Consider the following 22,690-nt stretch of genomic DNA (forward strand, 5'->3'; position numbering starts at 1 on the left):
CTGCGGCGCCTTTTCCTGCATCTTCTTCTTCGTCCCCGCTATTTGAGGTCGGACAATGGCGGTCAGTGAGACTTGTAGTCCAGACCGGTCTAGAGGACTACAAGTAAGGTTGCCAACCGTCCCTTGAAAAATGGAATCGTCCCGTATTTATAAACTAAACTATCCCGTATTGAGCTGAAAAGACACGCACTTTGTCCCGTATTACTGTGAGAGTCAAAAAAAATAGTCATAAAATGCTCATGGAAAATTGCATTGAGCTGTTAAGTGTATAAGTTATTTTTTTCTGTTTTACTACAACTGTAGCCTACAGTACGGAATAGTATTAGGGCCATGCAGGAGAAAAAATATTTGAGAGGGGAAGATTTTTTTTTATGTGCACTTCGAGAAAAAAGTCGAAATGTCGAGATTAATGTTGAAATACAATTTCGAGAAAAAAAGTCGAAATGTTGAGAAAAAAGTCGAAATGATGAGAAAAAAGTAAAAATGTCGAAATTAATGTTGAAGCACAGTTTTGAGAAAAAAGTCTAAATGTTGAGGAGAAAAAATTTGAAATGTCGAGAATAATGTTGAAGTACAATTTCGAGAAAACAGTCCAAATGTTGAGGAGAAAAAATTTGAAATGTCGAGAATAATGTTGAAGTACAATTTCGAGAAAACAGTCCAAATGTTGAGAAAAAATTAAAGATTTCGTGAATAAAGTTGAAATGTTGAGGAAAAAAGGCTAAATTTTGATTTTCCACAGCTGCCCCATCTGACTGCCCAGACCCCGTACACACGTAGCCGGGTATCTGCTAAACCGAAGATATTTTCCTACGTTTGGACCTGTCATCCACATGAAAACGCAAATAAACGAATGTTTAAAAAAAACTCCGGGCAAAGTGAAGATTTTTGAAAACTCTGTTTATGTAGATGCGTGTAGACAGAGACAGAGAGCAGTTTTGCGTTTTCGAACGTCACATTATGCTCCAAAACAACAACAAATCTGCTCCGAGTCTGACGTCTAACGTGCGACCCAGAACTACAGATGATCCACCATCTGTCCTCCAGGCTATTTATTAAATAAATGGTCTCTGCTCTTGACCACCGTTACACCGACACAGAGCCTACGGCGTAGGGTACGCGGCGACGCGCAGCCCTACGCTGTACCCTACGGCGTAGGGCTGCGTCGATTAACGCGGCAGCTCCGTGGTGGGACACGGGGGGACTCGAGCTCGTTACCCGAGAAGGGGACGCGGCTCCCGGGAAAGCTGCGCCGCAGAGGCGGCCCGGAGGCCGGAAGACCAGATGATCTACAGGTTTGGAATGCTTATGAATGTGGTCGAAAACGCAGATCTTCGGTTATGTGTGGAAGGTTTTTTTTCTTTAACAACGATGTAATGTGGATACAAAATATTAAATTCGGGTTTAAAAATGCATTTAATCAGAAAAAAGAGAAGATAATAAGCCTGTTTTCTGTTTAGAAAGTACAAACGTAGACAGATTACAAGTACTCACCCATTTTTAAGGAGTTTCGGAGTTTCTTTCAGGAGCACGGGTGCTGCAGTGAATAAAGGCGGATTTATGGTTCAGCGTAAAATCGGCGGCGTAGCCTACGGTGTAGGGTACGCGGCGCAGCAGCGTTCTGTGCGTCGCTGCGTAACCTACGCCGTAGAGTCTGCGTTGGTGTAACGCAGACCCATAAATCAGCCTTTTAAAAAGCGAGTTTCAGCTGTCAATCAAAAGAACGTGGGGGGCCTAACGGGTTTCGTAATTATAAGGCTGTGGCCCGTCATATTGGTGTGAATACACATTCACAACCTCTTCAGTGTCACAACTAACATTAAGATCCATTATTTTTCCTATTGTTGAAATTCACCGCACTCCCTGGTGCTACGTCACTTCCGGTTCAACTTTTTCAGATGCAGAAGTAAAATACTCTCACAAAAACAACTCCGGAGGTCACTGTAGTATATATTTATGCGTATTTCAATGAAAATTCAGTTCCTACATTATTTTCCTACACATTGATTCACAGGGGTCTCCCACCTGCAATATGGTCTTTAAGTTCGGCACACTTTTGAGTAAATATCAGTAGTATGCATTAATTCCAGTACTACTCAGAGCCACACAGCACTTCCTGCCGTTACAGCAGCGGTAGCAGCGCTCCGCTCTTTTCCGTTTATCCTGGCCCAAACAAGATGACATTATATAGTATTATTATATACGAATATTCTAATATTAATATTATATAATAATATTATTATACTTATGACATATACGTATCTGCGCAGCACTTACACCAACCAAACACTGCTGCTTTGGATTGTGGGAAGTTTCTGCTTAGCTGTCCATCAATCCACACTAATAAATTCCTCCGGGAATTGTTGAGGAATAGTTGTGGTGGAGTTTTGGGTTTCTTCTCATAATCACTGCACCAACATAGCGGCACTTTGCCAAAACAAGCATAGTTCCTTATACTGTATATATCTGCTAATAAGATTGTTGTGTCTCATTTGCATTAGTTATTTCTTTATAACATAGCGCTTGAAGCAAACATGTCCTCCTGTCGAGGAAGGTTCACCTCGGACCATGAGAGGACTCTTCCAAGTTCATTGACTGGATCATGGGCAGAGGTGTCAAAAGTATTCACATTCAGTACTCAGGTAGAAGTATAGATACTAGAGTTTAAAAATACTCCTGTAGAAGTTGAAGTATCAACTCAAGTTTTTTACTCAAGTAAAAGTATAAAAGTACTGGTTTCAAAACTACTTAAAGTATAAAAGTAAAAGTAATGTAAGGAGGAAAAAAGCCATTAAGGACAAAAGCCATTGAAAATGAATGCATCTTAGTATAATGCAAATATATTAAAGAACCAGAATGATGACTAGTTACCTATAAGTATTGTAATGGTGCAAAAAGTCAAACTTCAGAGGCATGTTATCATTTATCCTAACCTTTATTGGAATGTACATCCAAGTTTAGTTGCAGGAATCTGAGGGAACGGATGTAAGAACAAAACTGGACAAGAACATCTGAAACAACCACAACCAAATTCACTCTATCCGGATGGAGCAATTTAACTGGATAGTTTTTTTTTAAAGGCTGAAATGAAATAGAGTAACGAGGCTGTTTTTAAAATGTAAGGAGTAAAAAGTACAGATAATTGCGTGAAAATGTAAGGAGTAAAAGTAAAACGTCGTCTGAAAAATAATTACTCTAGTGAAGTATAGATAACCAAAATTTCGACTTAAGTAAGGTAACGAAGTATTTGTACTTCGTTACTTGACACCTCTGATCATGGGTTTCAAGTTTTGCTCCACTCACAGGCCACAACAACTGTCCACCTCCCGCCAGTGGCAAGCTGAAGAGCACGTTATACAAATCCCCCTTGTTGGTAAAATAGTCTGTTGGTTGTCATTAATGTGTGAAAGAATTTAAACAGAACTGCTGTTAGTCAACTCGCTCAAACCTGAAAACCATTACAGTGAGAAGCTTTATATATCTGACCACTTCTAGGAGGAGGCTTTTATTGCTATTTTAAAGAAATTATTGACATAACAGTCATAGATGTGTTTTATTTAGGCAGACAACTTTGACCAGACATGGGATGGAAACGTGTTTCATCTTGTGCTCTTTTAAGTATTTATTTTAAACAGTGTGGTTACAGTAGAATGGGGAGAATGTGAAGCTAGAATATACAACAGTTATTACCTTGAGCCAAGAAAAGTTAGTTGTTTGCTTAAAACTAGTTTATGTGGTCACAGAAGTGGAAGCAATCCACATAGACTAATCGTTTTCACACCTAAGAAGTTTTTGCTCACTGCTCAGTAAATGCAGTCCCCTGATTACACAGAGGGTTGTTTTCAGGCTTCTTGTTTGTTTCTTTTTCATCATTAACATTTACTCTTTGGGATCATAGACTCATTATTGACATCATTAATTTGTTTTGCTTTATTATCTATGTCATTGCAAAAAACAACAACTATAATAGATCAGACAACCTGGGCACACTGTGTGTGTGTGTGTGTGTGTGTGTGTGTGTGTGTGTGTGTGTGTGTGTGTGTGTGTGTGTGTGTGTGTGTGTGTGTGTGTGTGTGTGTGTGTGTGTGTGTGTGTGTGTGTGTGTGTGCAGCTGTAGCTCAGGGGCCAACAACAACACCTCACGTTCACACCTTTAATTGAAGTCTGTTGCATCACTCTGTTTCCTTCAACATTATTATTGATGTATTGCAGTACATACTGAATATTTTATTATTTTAACTGATTAAAGTTTTCCATTTAACGTACACTGGTAGTGATACTAACATCAAGAATCCGTATTCCCTGAAAAGTATTATTTTTCCCAATTGTCCCTATTTTTTACCCAAGATGTCTTGATGATGGAAGCGGTCAATTTCAAAACGTGGTGATGTTTTTAACATTAACAGTGAAGAATATTCACAAAAAAGTATTTTATATAAACTCTAACAGATGCGATAAAAAGCTTAGCATTGCTAGGAATTTAAAAAAGGTTTGGAAAGTACCCAAACTACAACTAAAACTTAACCACAATTTTCATTTAAAGTCATGAAGAACAAGATATTTTTACTGTTCTTTAATTATCTCCAATCCCAGATTATCAGTGAATCGTCACATGCTCAGGATTTACATGACAGGAGGATCTTGTGGGTCTAGAGTTAATTCCTGGTGGCGCATGGATATCTGTGTGGACAAATTTTGTTTTTACCTTTCCACTGCTCGGATGCGTTCCAACATCTGAAGGCCCAACTCACCACTTCCCCCGTACCGACACACTTTGATCCAACTTGTCCCACCTTCCCAACCTGTGAATTCTCCAGCTTAGCCTTGGGAGCTCTTCTGTCCCTGCTTCAGAGTGGTGTGGAGTGGTCAGTTGCTTTTGCCTCACAAAGCCCTTTCCTTAGCGGAACAGAAGTACTCAGTTGAGGAGCGTGAAACCTTGGCATGCTTCTGGGCCTCAGAGCGGTGGCATATGTATTTGAATGTCAGGCCTTACACACTGTGAACAGATCACCAAGCCCTTACAGCCCTACTAGGCTCGTCTGGCATGGGACACAGACCACTGAGGGTTCACCACTGATCCAGCAGTATAACTTAATTCCACAATTCACTCCTGGTAGGGAAAATGTGATGGCTCATTTGTTGTCATGAGCTACCCCTTGCCCATCATCAGATTCAGGCTCAGCTGCGTTGGACCCAGTTGTCATCCAGATGCTTCATTTTCTTCTCCGGTCCACGGTTTTGCTCCAGGATCTTCAGAAGGCCTCAGAACAGGATCCGGTGCTCGCTCAGCTTCATACCTTTATTTGCTCTGGCTTTCTGTGGAGTTTCTTCCCTTTAATCAAGCTGATGAGCTGTCATGCACTCGTGGATTCTGCTCTATCATCCTCTGTAGCCTGCGATTATGAGTTGTGGCTATGGCTCACAAGGGCCACCTAGGTATCGTCAGAGTGATGCAGTGCTGTTGCGACGGGGTGGAGTGGCTGGGCATCGACAGAGACATTGAAGTCCTGGTAAAATATTGTACAGCTTGCCTTCTGAGTGGCAAGACTGGGCCTCCTGGTCCAGACCCCATGCAACCACTACAGTGGCCAGCTCGCCCCTGGGAATATCTTCAGCTCAATATTTGTGGGGAGCTCCAGGGCGTTGCCCACCACCAGCAGTTCCTAGTGGTTGTCTATGACACCCTACAGACGCTGTTACCACACGTGTGGTGACTGAGTTCCTAGACCCCTCTTTGCTCGCAAAGTTCTTACCACGGACAATGGCCCACAGTTTGTGTCTGCTGAGTTTGCTACTTTCCTGGTTGACACTGGCGTTAATGGCTATGGCTAAACCAGACTCTGAAAAATGGCGTACGGGTTCAACTGGTTGAAGGATTTTCATTCTCGGAGGCTCTGCTTCGCACTATTCTGCACTAAAGAGCCACGCAACATTCTACAATGGGCTTCTCCCCAGCTTTCCTCATGTTGGTCTGTGGATGTGGGGGATGGTGTTTAGCAGCTGGAATTAAAAAGCAGGGTAGCTTTGGGGACAAAGGTAGCTCTCCTCCTCTCAGTCCTGCAGGCGACACAATGCAGGCGCCTCCTGGAGGGGAGCCACTGGAATGCGGGATGAAGTATGTGGGAGGGGTCCTTCATGATTTTAGCTGCCTGGCTGAGGGCCTGCTGGTTGAAAACCACAGACAAAGTTCTGACCGGCAGGCCGATGATTTTCGAGCACAGTGATGCAGTGCTCTGCAGTCTGTTCCTGTTCTGGGTGCTGAGGGAGTGGAACCAGCAGGTCATGGAGAATGGCTGCCAGCAACGGATGAAGCAACGTTTCGACACATTTCGGAAAGTTAAATAGCCAGATCTCAAGCCTGGGGACGGAATTCGTGTCTGTCGGCCTAATCTGGCACAAGCTGCAGTCTTTCTGGTCCACTCCGATGACTGCCCAGCTGGGGCCCGCCACCTTTTGCATGTCTGATGGGTCACAGTGGCATGCCAGCCGTCTTCACAGAGTATCTCCACCTGCTGCTGCAGGTACCCCTACCTTTATACCATCAGCCCTTTTAGGTGTGAGCATAAACGCTGATCATGCGGGCATAGCAGTTGGTGACCCTGAATCACTGCATGAGCCTTGCCGGGGTCAGACACCTGTTTTTTCAGTGGAGCCATTGAACTGTATGGACGAGTACATCCCAGAATCCACAGTCTCTACTTTCTCAATGGAAGGCATGTCAGTCGGATTGAGGAGATCCCCGAAATATTCCTTCCACCGTCCAACAATGTCCCAAGTCATGGTCAGTAATGCCCCACCCGTACTGTGAACAGTGTTTCTTTAAGTTGCGACATGATACAGGTGTGTACCGATTTTCATGCATGTACGTCAAACCGTATTGTGGGGCTTGAGGCACAAAGTTTTCTAGGGGGCGCTGTTGAGCCATTTTGCCACGCCCATTAATGCAAACCATTAAATATTACATTTTTCGCCAGGCCTGGCTTGCGTGCAAAATTTGGTGACTTTTGGGGCACGTTTAGGGGGGCAAAAAGGCCCTCATTTCATCGGAAGAAAAACGAGGATAAACACAAAAACGAGAAAAAAAACAAGAATTCCTACAGATACAATAGGGCCTTTGCACTGTCAGTGCTCGGGCCCTAATAAATCCAAACACAAAAGGCCATCTTGGACGCTTGGCTACTCTATTACTTGCATGAAAAGCCTGTTAATGGAAACAGAATCACTTAATATTTGACATTTATCAACAAATTTTCAAATATTGCTTGGGTTTTGCAGTAAAAATATGTTGTGGATGTTGTTACACACACAAACACAGGAACACACATGCATACAACTTGAGTTAGCCAAGTCCAAACAAGTGGGAAAACGCCGCCAGACCGGAAAAACCTTTTTTCGGTTGCCAAGCAACTTGCAACAAATATGTACGCGATGCGCGCGCTGCTCCGCGCCGAGTCTGCGCCCAGATGCCAAAAAGCGCGCCCCCCCTTCATCTGATTGGTCCATATTTGATAGATCCTATTTTCTGCCATAACCTTTGAATGGTATGACATACAGAGTCGTGGGTGGTGTCATCGGACTCGGTATTGAGTCCTTGACCATAATTGGTGCAAATTAGCCCTGCCCCTTCTTCTGATTGGTCGATATTTCCCTATTCTCTGCCATAACTTTTGAATGGGTTGTGATAAAGACATGTGGGTGGTTTCATCTGACTCGGTATTGAGGACTTGAAATTCATTGGCCTGAATTAGCCCCGTCCCTTCTTCTGATTGGTCAGTATTTGATAGTTCCTACTTTCTGCCATAACTTTTCAATGGTTTGACATAAAGAGTCGTGGGTGGTGTCATCTGACTTGGTTTTGAGTCCTTGACCTTTATTGGTGAAAATTGCATGCGCGAGGGCCCGTTCATCGCTGCTTGTTTTAATCTTGCTTTTGACTGTCATAAAATCTCTGGGATCTGGAAAAGTGCATTAGTTCTTCCTGCTGAAAGGCAGGGGACCCCTCACTGGTCAACAACTACAGGCCGATTTCAAAGTCGTGTTTCTTGGCAAAGATTTTTGAAAAAAAAAATTGAGAGCAGTTGAAAGACTTTTTAGAGGACAACTGTGTTTTATCTGTTATCAATCTGGTTTTAGGAATAGGCACATTACCAAGACAGCAGCAATCAAAGTTGTGAGTGACCTTATTGAGGCACTGAACAATAAAAAGTACCGTGCAGCGCTTTTTATTGACTTATTAAAAGCTTTTGATACAGCAGATCATTGTATCCTTGCAAAAAGTCTCTTAACGGTGGTTTCTGAACAATTTGTAGTTTGGTTTTCCAACTATATGTCAGGAAGAACACAATCCGTCCAGGTTGCTGGATCTTCCTCTGCAGTTCTGCCAGTTCAGAAAGGGGTTCCCCAAGGTTCGATACCAGGACCATTGTTATTCACCCTGTATATTAACAATATTTGTGATAATGTTTTAAACACTAACTTTCACTTTTAACCTGATGATATGATTTTATATTGCTCCTCATCTTCCTTGGCTCAGACCATGGAGCATCTACAGTCTGCATTTAATGTGGTTAAATCTTGTCTCTTGAACCATATATTGGTTATAAATGCAGGAAAGAAAACACAACAAAAACACAACTTGCATGAAAAGCATGTTAAAGGAAACTGAATCAATTAATATGTGAGATTCATCAACAGTTTCAAAAATAAGTTATTGCAGTAAAAAAGTGTTTTGAATGCTGTTACACGCAAACATAAGAACACATGCATACACCTTAAGTTATCCAAGTAATCAGGTAAAAACTTGATTTATTCTGTTGGATGAAGTTAATTTTTTTGTATTTAAGCAGTTGAACTATTCAAGTTGGTTAATTTGAGAAAAAAAATTCCCTTTTTAGTATGATTGTAATGGAGATTGTATGAGATACAATGTCTGAAATTGGATTGGGCAGCGATTTTGATGATGTAACTTCAGCTGGTGAGGACGCTATAAAGAGTCTGCACGGAGGTTGAGATATTCGGGAACTCCCATCAGCACCAATGTGCTGACTGATCGTAAGGGTCTGACAGAAACTTCTCTTCAATGTAATTTCTCACTGAAATGTTATATTTGATGCATCTCTCTCTCTGTCTTGCTGATTACATATGTTGCATTGAATTGTAGGAGCTCCAGATGATGGAACCACCTAACATGACTCTGAACAGCACTCCTGTTATGACTCCTGTACATCCCTGCTATGAAATCAATAATATCAGCTTCAAACTAACCACAACCCCTTCTATTATATGTGGGCTATTGTACGCTTTTCTTTTAGGTATGTCTTTTGTCACGGTGGGTGGAAACCTCCTGGTAATAATCTCCATCATCTACTTCAAACAGCTGCACACTCCGACTAACTTCCTCATCTTCTCTCTGGCTGTGGCCGACCTGCTTGTCGGGATTGTAGTCTTTCCTTACAGCATGGCCCACTCAGTCAGCTCATGTTTTTATCAGGAAAGCTTATTTTGTAAAGTGCGATACAGCTTCGACATATCACTCAGCACATGCTCTATTATGAATCTATGCTGTATTTCTGTTGACAGGTACTATGCAGTGTGCCAGCCGCTGACATACAAAACTAAGATCAATCATCATGTTGTTGTTGGCATGATCCTGTTAAGCTGGGTGGTTTCTGCTCTTATTGGAATCAGCGTGATAGTTGCTGGATTAAACAACGTTGAATGTGAGGACATGTGTTTAACTGATATTCTGACCAACACTATTGGAACTACATTATCATTTTACCTCCCGGTGGTCATAATGCTGTGTATCTACCTGAAGATTTTCCTTGTTGCACAGAGACAGGCACGGAGCATCCAAAGCACAGTAAAGACCGGAGAAACTGTGAGTAAGATGGAGAGGAAAGCCACTAAAACTCTGGCTACTGTTCTAGGAGTTTTTCTTTTTTGTTGGACTCCTTTCTTTCTTTGCATCATGCCTTTTACTAATGATTCAGTACCAGTTCCTGTGATCGAAACCCTGAATTGGCTCACACTGTCAAATTCAATGCTGAATCCGTTCATTTACGCTTTCTTTTACCGCTGGTTCAGATCAGCCTTTAAAATGATTGTTTCTGGAAAAATATTTCAAGGTGATTTTGCTAACTCAAAACTGTACTGATCCATATGTTAATTTGGAACAGAAATGTGAAAAATGTTGCATTAAACATTATTAAAAATGACTCCATTCATGTGGAGACAAAATCTATAGTTTAACATATTGATTTGATCTTGAAGCTGAGCCCTTATTTCACACAGATTCCACCAAACTGAGGTTTCACTAATTTAGATGAAGAAGAAAAAGCTGAGGAGATTTTTAGTGGCAGCCCCAAGACTGGAGATGTTTTCTTTTAATATTAACACTGCTGTCACGCTTGATCATTTTAAACTTCTCCAGTTTTGAGTTTGAACAAAACACTCGTTTGCAGCATGATGATCGGTAATGTTAAAATCTTCATTAAAATATAATCATGAATAATTATAGATAAAACACTTATAGATAAAATGTATTATTTTCATTAATATAAAAATACCTCCCATATTTTAATTACAAAGTAATATAAACAGTATTTCAGATGTTGAAACTGCAACAGTTTGCCATTTTAGGGAAAATATAGGCTCATCTTGAATTTGATGAACAGGAGCAACAAAAGATTGGAAAAGTTATTAGCACAAATCAAAAACAACCGTATGAAAATAATGCTTTGACTTGTTCTGTGCTGACACCTTTATCATATCAATAAATACATTTTTTAATACATTTTTTCCCGAATATGTACAATAAAGCTGGGAGCTTTGTAACAGTCCTACACTCATGTACAATATCATTGCCTTGTATTAACTTTGTAACTGCAATCTGATCAGTTGATGCTTGTGCTTATGAGCATAGTTTCTATTTTTTATCTTACATACACTGTTTTACTTTTATGCTGTAGTTATTTTCTTTGTTTACCTCATCAGGTTTATTGTTTTAGTGTAAGATTTATTTTTGACATGTTTTGTTGTATCTGTGCAATTATGCAGAACTTTGTTCAACTCTTCATTTTGAATGTGCTGAATAAATAATGTTTGACTGGACTTGAGTTTTTTCTTACTTATTTACCAGGACAGAAATCATTCAAACAGTTGTGTTGTAAAACAAAAAAAAACAATCAGTGTTTTAATTACTCAGAGGCGGTCCGGGCTACTTTTGCGCCCTGGGCGAACTGTCCATCCCACCGCCGCACCCGTGCGCTCCGAAGAAAGAAAAAAAACATCCCTTCAATGCACAGCCATGTATCTTTAATAAATAAATGAATAAGACAAATAAATGAAATACACTGTGTATAAAAAACCTGTGTGTAAATTACACTAATCCTTCACACATTCAAATGTATAATGAATGAAATAAAATGAATAAATGAAAAAAATACAATAAGGCTTATTCACCGCTGGCTGTACACAGACTGTAGCAGATTTTTTAACCTGGCTCTTCCACCCTTTCACAACAGGTGTAAAGTGGTAAAGTGCAATCTAGAACTTGACTTTTCTAGCCTTCTTTGCAGAAAAATCATCAATTACATCATCATACGAAATCTGTTGTGCAACTGTATGATTGATGCTGATGATGGCAAGTCCAGAGAGACGCTCCTGTGACATAGTGGACCTCAAGTATGTTTTAATAAACTTCAGCTTGGAAAAACTCCTTTCTGCTTCCACTACTGTCACTGGAAGGGTCAGACCAATTCTGAGTGCAGTCCACAGATTGGGGTAGATTTCTGAGAGCTCTTTCTCATGGATGAAAGTAAGCAGCTCAAGCCATCATCATGGACTTTGATGGGAGGTCAGGGTCAGGTTCTTCTGCACTGTCCGTTTTATTTATTTATTTTTTTCTATTCGATTAACATTTTTCACAACCCTGTTCATTACATGTGGGTAGATATTATCATTTTTATGAATTAAATACAATGTATTTGGAAGCAGTTGTGTGTGGCCCTGGAATCATCCCTCGCCCCCCTCCCTTTGCTTTTCCGGGGGGGGGGGGGAGAGAAAGCTGCTCTTATGACGCGCACACACACACACACACACACACACACACACACGACTCTCAGCAGCAGTAATTTTTTTTTTTGAAAGTGCTCGTGCGTCCCCACCCAGATTGCGCCCTGGGCAGTCGCCCATATTTTCCATAGCAAAAACCCGCCCTACGTAACGTGCACCCAGGTGTGTTATACCTCAAAATGTGCGTCTCGATCCTGGGACGATGAGAATTATTTTTCTAAGTCAAAAGCGTTACCGTTGTGACGATAGACGATCTGATTGATCTGATTGGTCCATATTTGATAGTTCCCCGAAAGTCACCAAATTTTGCACGAAAGCCAGGCCTGGCAAAAAATGTGATATTTCATGGTTTGCATTAATGGGCGTGGCCTAATGGCTCAACAGCGCCCCCTAGAAAACTTTGTGCCTCAAGCCCCACAATACGGTTTGACGTACATGCACGAAAATCGGTACACACCTGTATCATGTCGCAACTTAAAGAAAGTCTCTTGGCGCCATGGCCGAAACCGAACAGGAAGTCGGCCATTTTGAAGGTGTGTTATACATCTAAATGTGCGTCTCGATCCTGCGACAACGCGCATTACTTTTATCAGTCAAAAGCGTTACCGTGGCGACGATAGACGCCAAAAAGTCTTCATGAACTGTACGTCCAATCAAGTGGGAAAACGGCGCCAGATCGGAAAAACTTTTTTCCGGTCGCCAAGCAACTTGCAGCAAATATGTACGCGATGCGCGCGCTGCTCCGCGCCGAGTCTGCGCCCACCACGGCGGTGTGCGCCGCCCAAACCGCATTCTATTTGAAAGCTCCTTTACTGTGGCGACGATAGACGCCAAAAAGCGCGCCCCCCCTTCATCTGATTGGTCCATATTTGATAGATCCTATTTTCTGCCATAACGTTTGAATGGTATGACATGAGTCATGGGTGGTGTCATCCGACTCGGTTTTGAGTCCTTGACCATAATTGGTGCAAATTAGCCCCGCCCCTTCTTCTGATTGGTCGATATTTTTATAGTCCCTATTCTCTGCCATAACTTTTGAACGGGTTGTGATAAAGACATGTGGGTGGTGTCATCTGACTCGGCATTGAGTACTTGAAATTAATTGGCCTGAATTAGCCCCGCCCCTTCTTCTGATTGGTCAATATTTGATAGTCCCTATTTTCTGCTATAACTTTTGAATGGTTTGACATAGAGAGTCGTGGGTGGTGTCACATGATTCACTTTTGAGTACTTGACCTTCATTGGCCTGAATTAGCCCCGCCTTTTCTTCTGATTGGTCAGTATTTGATAGTTCCTACTTTCTGCCATAACTTTTCAATGGTTTGACATAAAGAGTCGTACGTGGTGTCATCGGACTCGGTTTTGAGTCCTTGACCTTTATTGGTGAAAATTGCACGCGCGAGGGCCCGTTCATCGCTGCTTGTTTTAATCTTGCTTTTTACTGTCATAAAATCTCTGGGATCTGGAAAAGTGCATTAGTTCTTCCTGCTGAAAGGCGGGGGACCCCTCACTGGTCAACAACTACAGGCCAAATTCAAAGTCATGTTTCTTGGCAAAGAGTTTTGAAAAAACAAATGCAAGTGAGCAGTTGAAAGACTTTTTAGAGAACAACTGTGTTTTATCTGATTATCAATCTGGTTTTAGGAATAGGCACATTACCAAGACTGCAGCAATCAAAGTTGTGAGTGATATTATTGAGGCACAAACAATAATATTCCGGTCGTGGAACACTGGACCAGCTCTATACCCTCTGCAGGGTGCTCGAGGGTTCATGGGAATTTGCCCAACCGGTCTACATGTGTTTTGTGGATCTGGAGAAGGCATTTGACCGTGTCCCTCTTGCCATTCTGTGGGGGGTGCTGAGTGAGTATGGAGTCCGGGGCCCTCTATTAAGGGCTGTCCGGTCTCTATATGATTGGAGCAGGAGTCTGGTTCGCATTGCCAGCAGTAGATCAGACTTGTTCCCGGTGCATGTTGGACTCCGGCACGGAGCCCGCCGACGTTACTGTTGATGGATTGTACCGTAGACCACTGCTGCTTCTGTTTTACATCCATTATTAAATAAATGGATGTAATAATAAAAGAGTCTGCTAACTTAACCGCCGTCTTCAACGCTCCGTTGTTTAAAAACGGCGCTCTTCCGTGTTTATTCTGCTTTGGTTGTTCAGTAACACCGTCCCCAGCCCCGCCCCCAGCCCTTGACGTAAGCACGTAGCCCCCGACGTAACTGGTTCTTACCCTGGCCCAGCAAAGACCTGGTGCTCCTGTAGTACCAGTTTTGAGAGCCAGGAGCCGGTGCTTAGGCTGTGTAAAACCAAAGAACTGGTGCTAAGTCTGGCTCTAGCCCAGAACCAGCCCTGGAACCAGCTTGGTGTAAAAGGGGTATGAGGGATTCTGAGTGGGCGGGGCTATGATAATGAGGCTCTGTGCTGATTGGCTGCCTGAATGACGCGATACACCGCTACGAAAAAATGGCGGAAGCTCCGGCCGGCAGAGTTAGTTGTGGGCGTGGTTTCACGCATCGCTCCCGTTGTTACGTAACGACGGGAGCAGAATCTGAACGGCTCGTAGAAGTCACATCACACTGGACGGCTCATCCGGGCGGCTGTACAGACACTGCAGAATTTGGTTGCTTTCCTCCTTCTCTGAGTTGGCAGGCTGAGGGGAGACCACTTTATATATGTTAAAGCAAGAAAAATGTGTTTTTCATAATAGGTCCCCTTTAATTAGTCACCTGCGGTGGTTAGAAATGTCCTTTATGCATATTCCAGTCATATTAATTACACTGTCCAGACGCCGTTTCTCTTTGGGTGATGTTCCCATTTATTGCACAGACTTAGTTCAGATGAACTGATGAAATTTATATCAAATGAAGTTGCTTGAACACAAATCCTGGGTTATGGTCAGAACCATGTGCTTCACCACCACTCTGCCCTGACTGCTGATAATCCCCAACCTTTAACACCTGGGAGTGTGCAGCTGCTGATTACCTGTGTGACTGACAGCATCAGAGTGAGCCCTCCCTCTTCTAGTGGCAAACAAATGAATACAAACTAAACTAAACACACACACAACAATTAAACTATGAATTGGCTCCTACAAGCTTTTTCAGCGGATCCAGGACAGATGTTGGCTGTCGGCAAACGTTTCCAGCCAAATATCCCCTTTCAAAATTGTTTCAATGGTCTAAAAAAAGTATTGACTAGTGTGGTACAAAATAATAATACGAATAATTTGATTGTTGCCACCAAATGCCAAGAATCTTAACATCCATATAGAAGCCAAACAGGAAGTTGGAGAAGCTGAAGTTCCCCGACTGACCACTGGGGGCTGGGACCAAACCAGAGTATTTTTATCAAAACCTCCAATTCCCATTTTAAAAAGTCTAACTTTGAAGCATAAATAAACATATTTACCACCTAGTTTTTTTTTTTCGCTTCATATCAGATAAAATTATATAAGGCAGCAGCTTTATGTGGAACTTGATTGATAGCCGGCACAGGTATCAGGACGTCATTGACTGTAAAAGATTTAAATTAAAAATCATGGTCACATTTACTTGTCTGTCAAAAAAGTGTTGGTCTAAATACTTTTGAACCCACATCCATGTTTTATTTCAGTTCCCTTGTGGTGGCACATAACAGAGAATACACACATTCATTGTAAAGAAAGGCAAATTCAGATTAAGTGATAATAATAAAGAAGAATAAAGTCGGCCAAGACGTATCAATAACCAGTTTATTCAAGTTCCTTGTTCACAACACACAAGAATACGATTAAAACTCGGATATTAATGACGACACTGACGTGTATGTCGTCGTGTGAGGAATATTCAAACCTCTAGAAGTGGGTGAGGAACCTTTGACATTTGCATAGCAGCTTCACAAACTGCATATCTTTTTAAAGACCTTATCAGTGTTTCTCACACATGATAAAACAGGATTAGCCCTGAATGACTCATTTACTCTCCAGGGGTTTGTAAATGTGTATAATCTACAGAGGCTGCTCAGGGGGTCGTGGAAACATAGCTGATCAAATTTCCGTTGATTTAGGATTTTGGCGGTTAGTTATAACTTGGAAATAGAACAATTAAAATCCCCTGAATTATCTGGAAACTTCAGATGTCTGAAATTACGTCAAGGGAGAAAAAGATCACGTCGACTGATAAAAAGCTCTGCAAGTACTCTGAAGTCTCATTAACTTTATTAATGAAGGATGGATATGCAGCAGGACTGCAGCAGCCTAACTTGTCTAAAATTGATCATTTTAAAAGCTATTTATGCATCATCTCACCTATTTAACATCTAAATAGATTTCTTTCAAACTAACAAAAGCAATACATGAATTCAGATATGAAGTCAGGTCCAGTCGTCTTGAGATTAAAGCACGATGTGACGATATGAGAAATCGTTCAGTCTTTCAGCAGCTCGTCCTTCAGTCTCTGCAGCAAATGCAAAGTTCAGGGATGTCAGAGTTTGATGTGAGTTTGAAACGTATTCAAATATCAAACCAGGCGCGTAGCCAGTAATGGTCCTGGTGGCACTGGCCCTCCCAGCCAACTCTGATCAAAATACATGTTTCACATAAACATATTCTGAAAAATGACATGAGAAAAGATATAAATATAAGCCTCGGGACATGATTGATTGCTCTGGTTCCGACAGATTGAGCTGCCTTTAGCCAGCAAGCTAGCCGGCGCTGCAGCCGACTTTATCGCCACAACAACGGCTAAACAAAGTTCATTGATTAGTTATTAAAAAAAAACAAAACTTGAAGAATGGCACGCCACTGCCAGGGCCTCGGTCTGAGTCCACCGTTACATGCGTGATTTCTCTTTGATGTAAGCTATGTCATGCAGTATGTTAACACCTCTGCTGTTTTGGTTCATGTTTAGTTGCCACTTTGTACAGTTAAATTGTTAATTATTGTGTGGTGCGCTGCAAAGCCAATGCACTGCCAGTTCAGCAAATAAACTACAATACTGTAGTGGCAAATAGACTACTGGCCTATAGAGACAGGTGTTCATGCTCTGTTGGTTGAGCCTGTTGTGTTTAACTGTCATAATGCATTTGTAATGAACATTACAAAGTAAAATTGACACTGCCTTTAATCTGTCTGTTTGTCATGATTTCTGCTTAAAAGTTTTTACAAGTCCGCTTTTTCTTGGACAATCGGTGTGTTTACATGGGAAGTTTAATTCCTCTTTAATTCAGAATTAAAATTAAATCTGATTTAAAATGAGTAAAAATTACCATGTAAACACCTAATTCCAAATGAAAATGGCCATTCTGAATTAAACTTAATTCCGAAGTAAGTGGCTGGTTCATTCCGATTTTAAATCCGAATAGAATAATTGCATGACCATGATCATGTAAACACTCATTCCGCTTTAAATGAATTCCGGTCTTTCTGCGCTGCTCGTTCCCTTGCCCGTCTGTCTCCATGACGCTTATATCCCGTTTTCAAATCAAAGGTTCAAGATGGCAACATGCAGTAAACGGTGGTCAAAAGCAGAGACGATTTATTTAATAAATAGCTTGGAGGACTTGGAAATAATTAAAAGAACAGATGGCAAGAAACATAAAAATTGTGAGGTTTTCAAAGTTGTAGCGGCTAAGTTTGTTTTTCTTCCGGTAGATGTAACTTCCGGTCCGCCCCCCTATCAAATCAGAACCTTCCCAACCCCCAGACCTTAAGTGGAATTGGATAAAGCCGATCAAACGTGTTTTCCATGTAAACCTCAATTCAAAATTACTATTTCCATGTAAACTCGAAGGAAAATAGTTTAATTCTGAATTTAATTTGGAATAATTCATTCCGAATTAAAAACATCATGTAACCGTGGCCAATATGGCCCACCCATTTTTGTCCTGGACCACCAAAAGAAATATTTCTGCCTAGGCGACTGTATCAAACCGAAGTCTACCACGACCCTGCAGCTTCCTGCGAGAGCTACGGGACATAAGGAGCCTCTGTGAGCACCTCCATTCTGCCATTCTCGATTCAGTCTTGTGAATCTATCTTTCTTTAATAAACACAGGCGGGATCACGTCTGCTTCCCGCTCCTCATTCTCCCGTCTGCAGGGAATCCGAAGGAGCTTTTCTGCCGCCTTCCTTGGACACCAGGACGGGGACGACGCCCTCGGCCGTCTTGTTGAGGATGCAGTAGTCGGTGCAGCCCCCCGGGCTGCTGGGTAAACTGCCCTCGGGGCTCTGGCTCCCGTCCTCCAGGCTGCAGCCGGAGTCGTCGTGGCTCAGCTCCGTGAAGCCCTCGCAGGGGTCGGGGAGCGACTCCCAGACGGAGCCGGGCAGCTGGGTGTAGGGCGTGTCCCCCGGACAGACGACGGTGGGGGGCCGCGGGGCCTCGTGGAACCCGGGTAGGCCAACGTAGGCGGTCTGCCCCTGCTGGACGGTCAGGGGCGTTACCGGAGGGTTGCTGAAGCCCTGGAGCTCCTCCGGATCCTTGCTGATGGCCTTCACCACCAAGGTCACCGTCTCCGTCACCACGGCCTCCTCGGTCGGATACATCACCAGGAATTTACCCTCAGGAGACAGCCACTCCTACGAGTTCAGCAGAGGATAGGATTGAATTTGAATTGAAATGTTATCATGAAACAGTAGGGAAAACAAAACAAAACAATAATAATCAATAATAATAAATAAATGTAAATAAGAAAAAAAAGAGAAAAATATAAATAAAAACATGCATCCATAATTAACATGCTCGAAAAGAAGTAGGAAATAGTAAAAACGTATTAAATCCTACCCCTTAAACTCTATTTCATTTTAATCAAAATTAATTTAATTTCTATACAAAAAACAAAAGATCATGTACTCATGCAGGTAGTGGGTGATGAGGAGATACTGACTTTACATGATATTATATTACCGGTATATTATATTATATTATATTATATTATATTATATTATATTATATTATATTACATTATATTATGTTGTATTACATTATATTATATTATGTTGTATTGTATTATATTATATTACATTATGTTATATCATATTATATTATATTAGGTAGATGCTTTTATCCAATCGAACTTACATTTTAATTTCACAAAAATAAAATGTGCTGAATATAAACTGCATAGAATCACTTACCCTACCTTCAATAATGCAAAATTTAACTTGTTTTCTAACAGAAAAAAGGGTTCACATCATTAAATTCCAGATTTTAAGCTCTCCAAAGAGCTTGTTTGTTCTTTAGAAGAATATTAACTTAGTTTGTGGATGTTGCTGTCTTTGAATTTGCAGAAATCTGCGCTGCAGATTCATCATGCGTTGCCTCCCTGCAGCACAGATTTCTGCAAATTCTCTGAATCATTTAACGATTTAATTAACTTTACTGTCATCCATGCAACTGCAACAACCCTCTTGCCCACACAGACTCTCAGAGCAAGAGTCTGCATACGTTTCTTTTGAAGGATTCAGTTATTCAGGGGGGAGAAGTCTTGTTCCTTGTTATGGTGGAAAAAACGCCTCACCTGGAGATTCCCTTCATGTTGTTGAAAGAGAGGCCGGAAAAAAGGAGCCGGCGACGGCGTGTGGGACAGAGTTTTAATCTTCATTCTGCAACAAAATGAGGAGATATCAGACCAAAGCGGTCGGGTAATGACCCGCACGGACTTGGGGAGTGAATTACCTGGCAGCGGGACTGTAGTAGACGAACAGCAGGGCCGCCACCAGGAGACACACGGGGGCCACAGATTTGGCCACTATGACCAGTTTGCTGTCTTGTTCTGAGAACCAGATAATGGAAGCAGAGCTGAGGACTTCACAGATACAAGTTACAACATCAGATATCGGGATCCACCTGCACGATTCTTTGAAATTTACATAGCGAGTTATTATTGGTGCCTGAAACTATGACTCACATCTCTCTCGCCGAGCATCAGCACTGAAGCGTGAGACAACACGCATTTCAAGAAGTCCTCGGTTACAGTGTGAAACGTTTAAAAAGCTTTTCATGAACGGCGCCTTCGAGAAACATTTCAAAATCCAACTCCAGCTCTGTTTTTGCGTCATGCTGTGACGACCAAGTACAACTCCAGGTGTTGGAGAAGAGCTTGGCTTCTACCCCATAAATATTGCTTATCTAATAAGGCTAAAGAAGTACATTTTAAAATAGTGCATAATATATACCCGGTTAGTAGTATTATTTCTAAATTTACTGATGTTAATGTTTCCTGTACTTTTTGTAACCATAATACTGAAACAATTTCACATCTGTTTTTTTATTGTCATATCTCTAAAAAGTTTTGGAATGATGTTGAATCTTATTTTTTTGATGCTGCTAAATCTACATACTCTCTTAGCCTTAAAGATGTTATTTGCTATTATGTTAACTGAGAAGATTATGCTCTTGAATACCTGATAAACTTTGTTATCCTATATGCAAAATGTTTTATTCACAAACAAAAATTCGCAAAATCACTACCTAAGATTGCTCCTTTTCCCCTGGAACTTAACTCTTTGCTTAAATCTCTGATTTGTTAAATAACAAAAAAAGTAATACCTTATTGAGCCATTATGAAAAGTTTTTTTTCCTGAAACCCCTGTTTGATTTATTTATTGTATTCTCGATGTATGTATTATTTAGTTATTTATTTTTTCTTAAACCATCTCTTGTAATGACTTACATTTATTTAATATATATAACTACCCCTCATGTAATTGATATACTTTTATGTACTGTCAAAAATGTGCTGTTTGTTACTGCATACCTGTTTTGTATATTTCAATAATAAATAAAAAAAAACAACTTGAGGTGTTTTTCTGAAGGAAAGAAAAGGCAGTTTTACCTTTTTCTTCGTGCACACTCCAACAAATGGAGCCGCTCCAGTCACTCCAGGTGGCTCTGTACTGCGGTATTCCTTCGCGAGGCTTGTATCTGGCTTTGACGCAATATTCGCCTTCGGATTTGAGAAGCTCTTTTCTGTCGAGGGACATGAACTCTCCGCCTGGTGTGAGGGAAAAGGTCTGGGAGACAGTCAGAGCTCTGCGTTAATGCCAGGGTCACGTCTCTGCAGGTAAACGGCTGATCGTGGCTCTCTTACCTTCGTGTCCAGGCCTTGGGGCTGCTGGAGCGACAGCTCGTACTGGAGGAAATTACTCAGGAACAAGTGTTCTTTGTAGGCTTCACTCTGAACCGTGACGTTGATGCTCTCCGCCGATTCTCGGACCTCAACTTCCGGCGGCGGCGTCAGCTTAACTGGCAAGGGATGGATGGCAAGCTTTTAAGTTTGACTAGTCAGAATTGTCATTCAAGATATCTATAATGTCATTTTGACTAGTCAAAACTCTAATTCAATATATCTGTAATTACATTTTGACTAGGCAGAATGGAAGTCAAAGATATCTCCAATTTGAGATATCTCTAATTAAAATTCATTTCAAGATATCAATAACTTGATTACAGATATCTACAATTAAATTACGACTATCTTGTAATTCCAATTTGAGATATCTACAACGCCATTTTTACTAGTCATAATTCCAGTTCAAGATATCTACAACTTAGTTCTGAGTAGTCAAAACTTAATTTAAGATATCTAAAAAGGGCGATGTAGATATCTTGAATTGAGGGGAATTAAAGATATCTTGAACTGGAATTATGACTATAGACTAGAATTAAAATTAGATATCTGTAATTAGAAACCCCATACACATGAATGGCAAAAGTGACGTCATTTGTCCTGGGCAGAATGACGTATATAGCTGAAATGACAATTGTGGATAGGAAGAATTGAATTGCAGATATCTGCAACACATATCCAGTCTAGCTGTTAAATATTAAAACGGCTTGCTTTAAGTGCAGGTTATCTGATGCAGATGTACGGTGGCCGAGACCCGCCATTGCTGAAAATTAAAGAAACGCTGCAAATAAAAAGAAACGAGGCTGCAAATAAAATAAACGCTTTGCAAATAAAATAAACGCTGCAAATAGAAACAAACGCCGCTGCAAATAAAAGAAACGCTGCAAATATAAAGAAACGCCGCTGCAAATAAAAAAGCCACAACGGAAGTGAATTACCGGGGACTACTTTTGCTGATGCACCGGTGTTTTTTACGTGAGAGGAAAAGAAGAAGACGAAGAGGACGTAAGTGAAAAGGAATAAATAAGAAGAGCGAGGAATAAGAAGAACAAACGAACGAGAAAATAAGTAAAAAGGTTAGTGTTCAACGTTACTATGTGTAATTTTTAATGTGCAACACCGGTGCATCGGCAAAAATAGTCCCCGGTAATTAATTTCCGTTGTGGCTTTTTTACTGCGTCGTTTTTTTATTTCATTTGGAGCGTTTCTTTTATTTGCACCGGCGTTTCTTTTTGTTTGCAGCTTTTATTTTATAGGTTAAGTGTTTATTTTATTTGCAGCAGCGTTTTTTTCTGTTTGCAGTGTTACTTTTATTTTCAGCAATGGCGGGTCTCGGCCACCGTACAGATGCGCTGTAGCGCATGAAAGCCTGGGGTCCGGCTGGATGATACTCACTGTGCCAGGCTGGCTTGAAATCCTTCACAACGTCATGATAGGCCGATCCATCCCGGAGCTGGATTTGGTATTTATCATGAGAGTATAAATATCTACTCTGCTTGACT

General features: G+C 41.3%; 1 protein-coding gene across 1 annotated transcript; it reads left to right on the forward strand.

Annotated features, from left to right (window-relative positions):
• Positions 1-5,414: 5,414 nt before the first annotated feature.
• LOC133440655 (trace amine-associated receptor 1-like) lies at positions 5,415-10,156 on the forward strand. The gene is made up of 3 exons (XM_061717978.1): positions 5,415-5,520; positions 9,312-9,503; positions 9,576-10,156. Exons 1-3 carry the CDS (start codon positions 5,415-5,417, stop codon positions 10,154-10,156), a joined length of 879 nt encoding a protein of 292 aa, XP_061573962.1.
• Positions 10,157-22,690: the final 12,534 nt, after the last annotated feature.

This window comes from Cololabis saira, chromosome 3 (assembly GCF_033807715.1).
Source record: "Cololabis saira isolate AMF1-May2022 chromosome 3, fColSai1.1, whole genome shotgun sequence".
Lineage (NCBI taxonomy): Eukaryota > Metazoa > Chordata > Actinopteri > Beloniformes > Belonidae > Cololabis > Cololabis saira.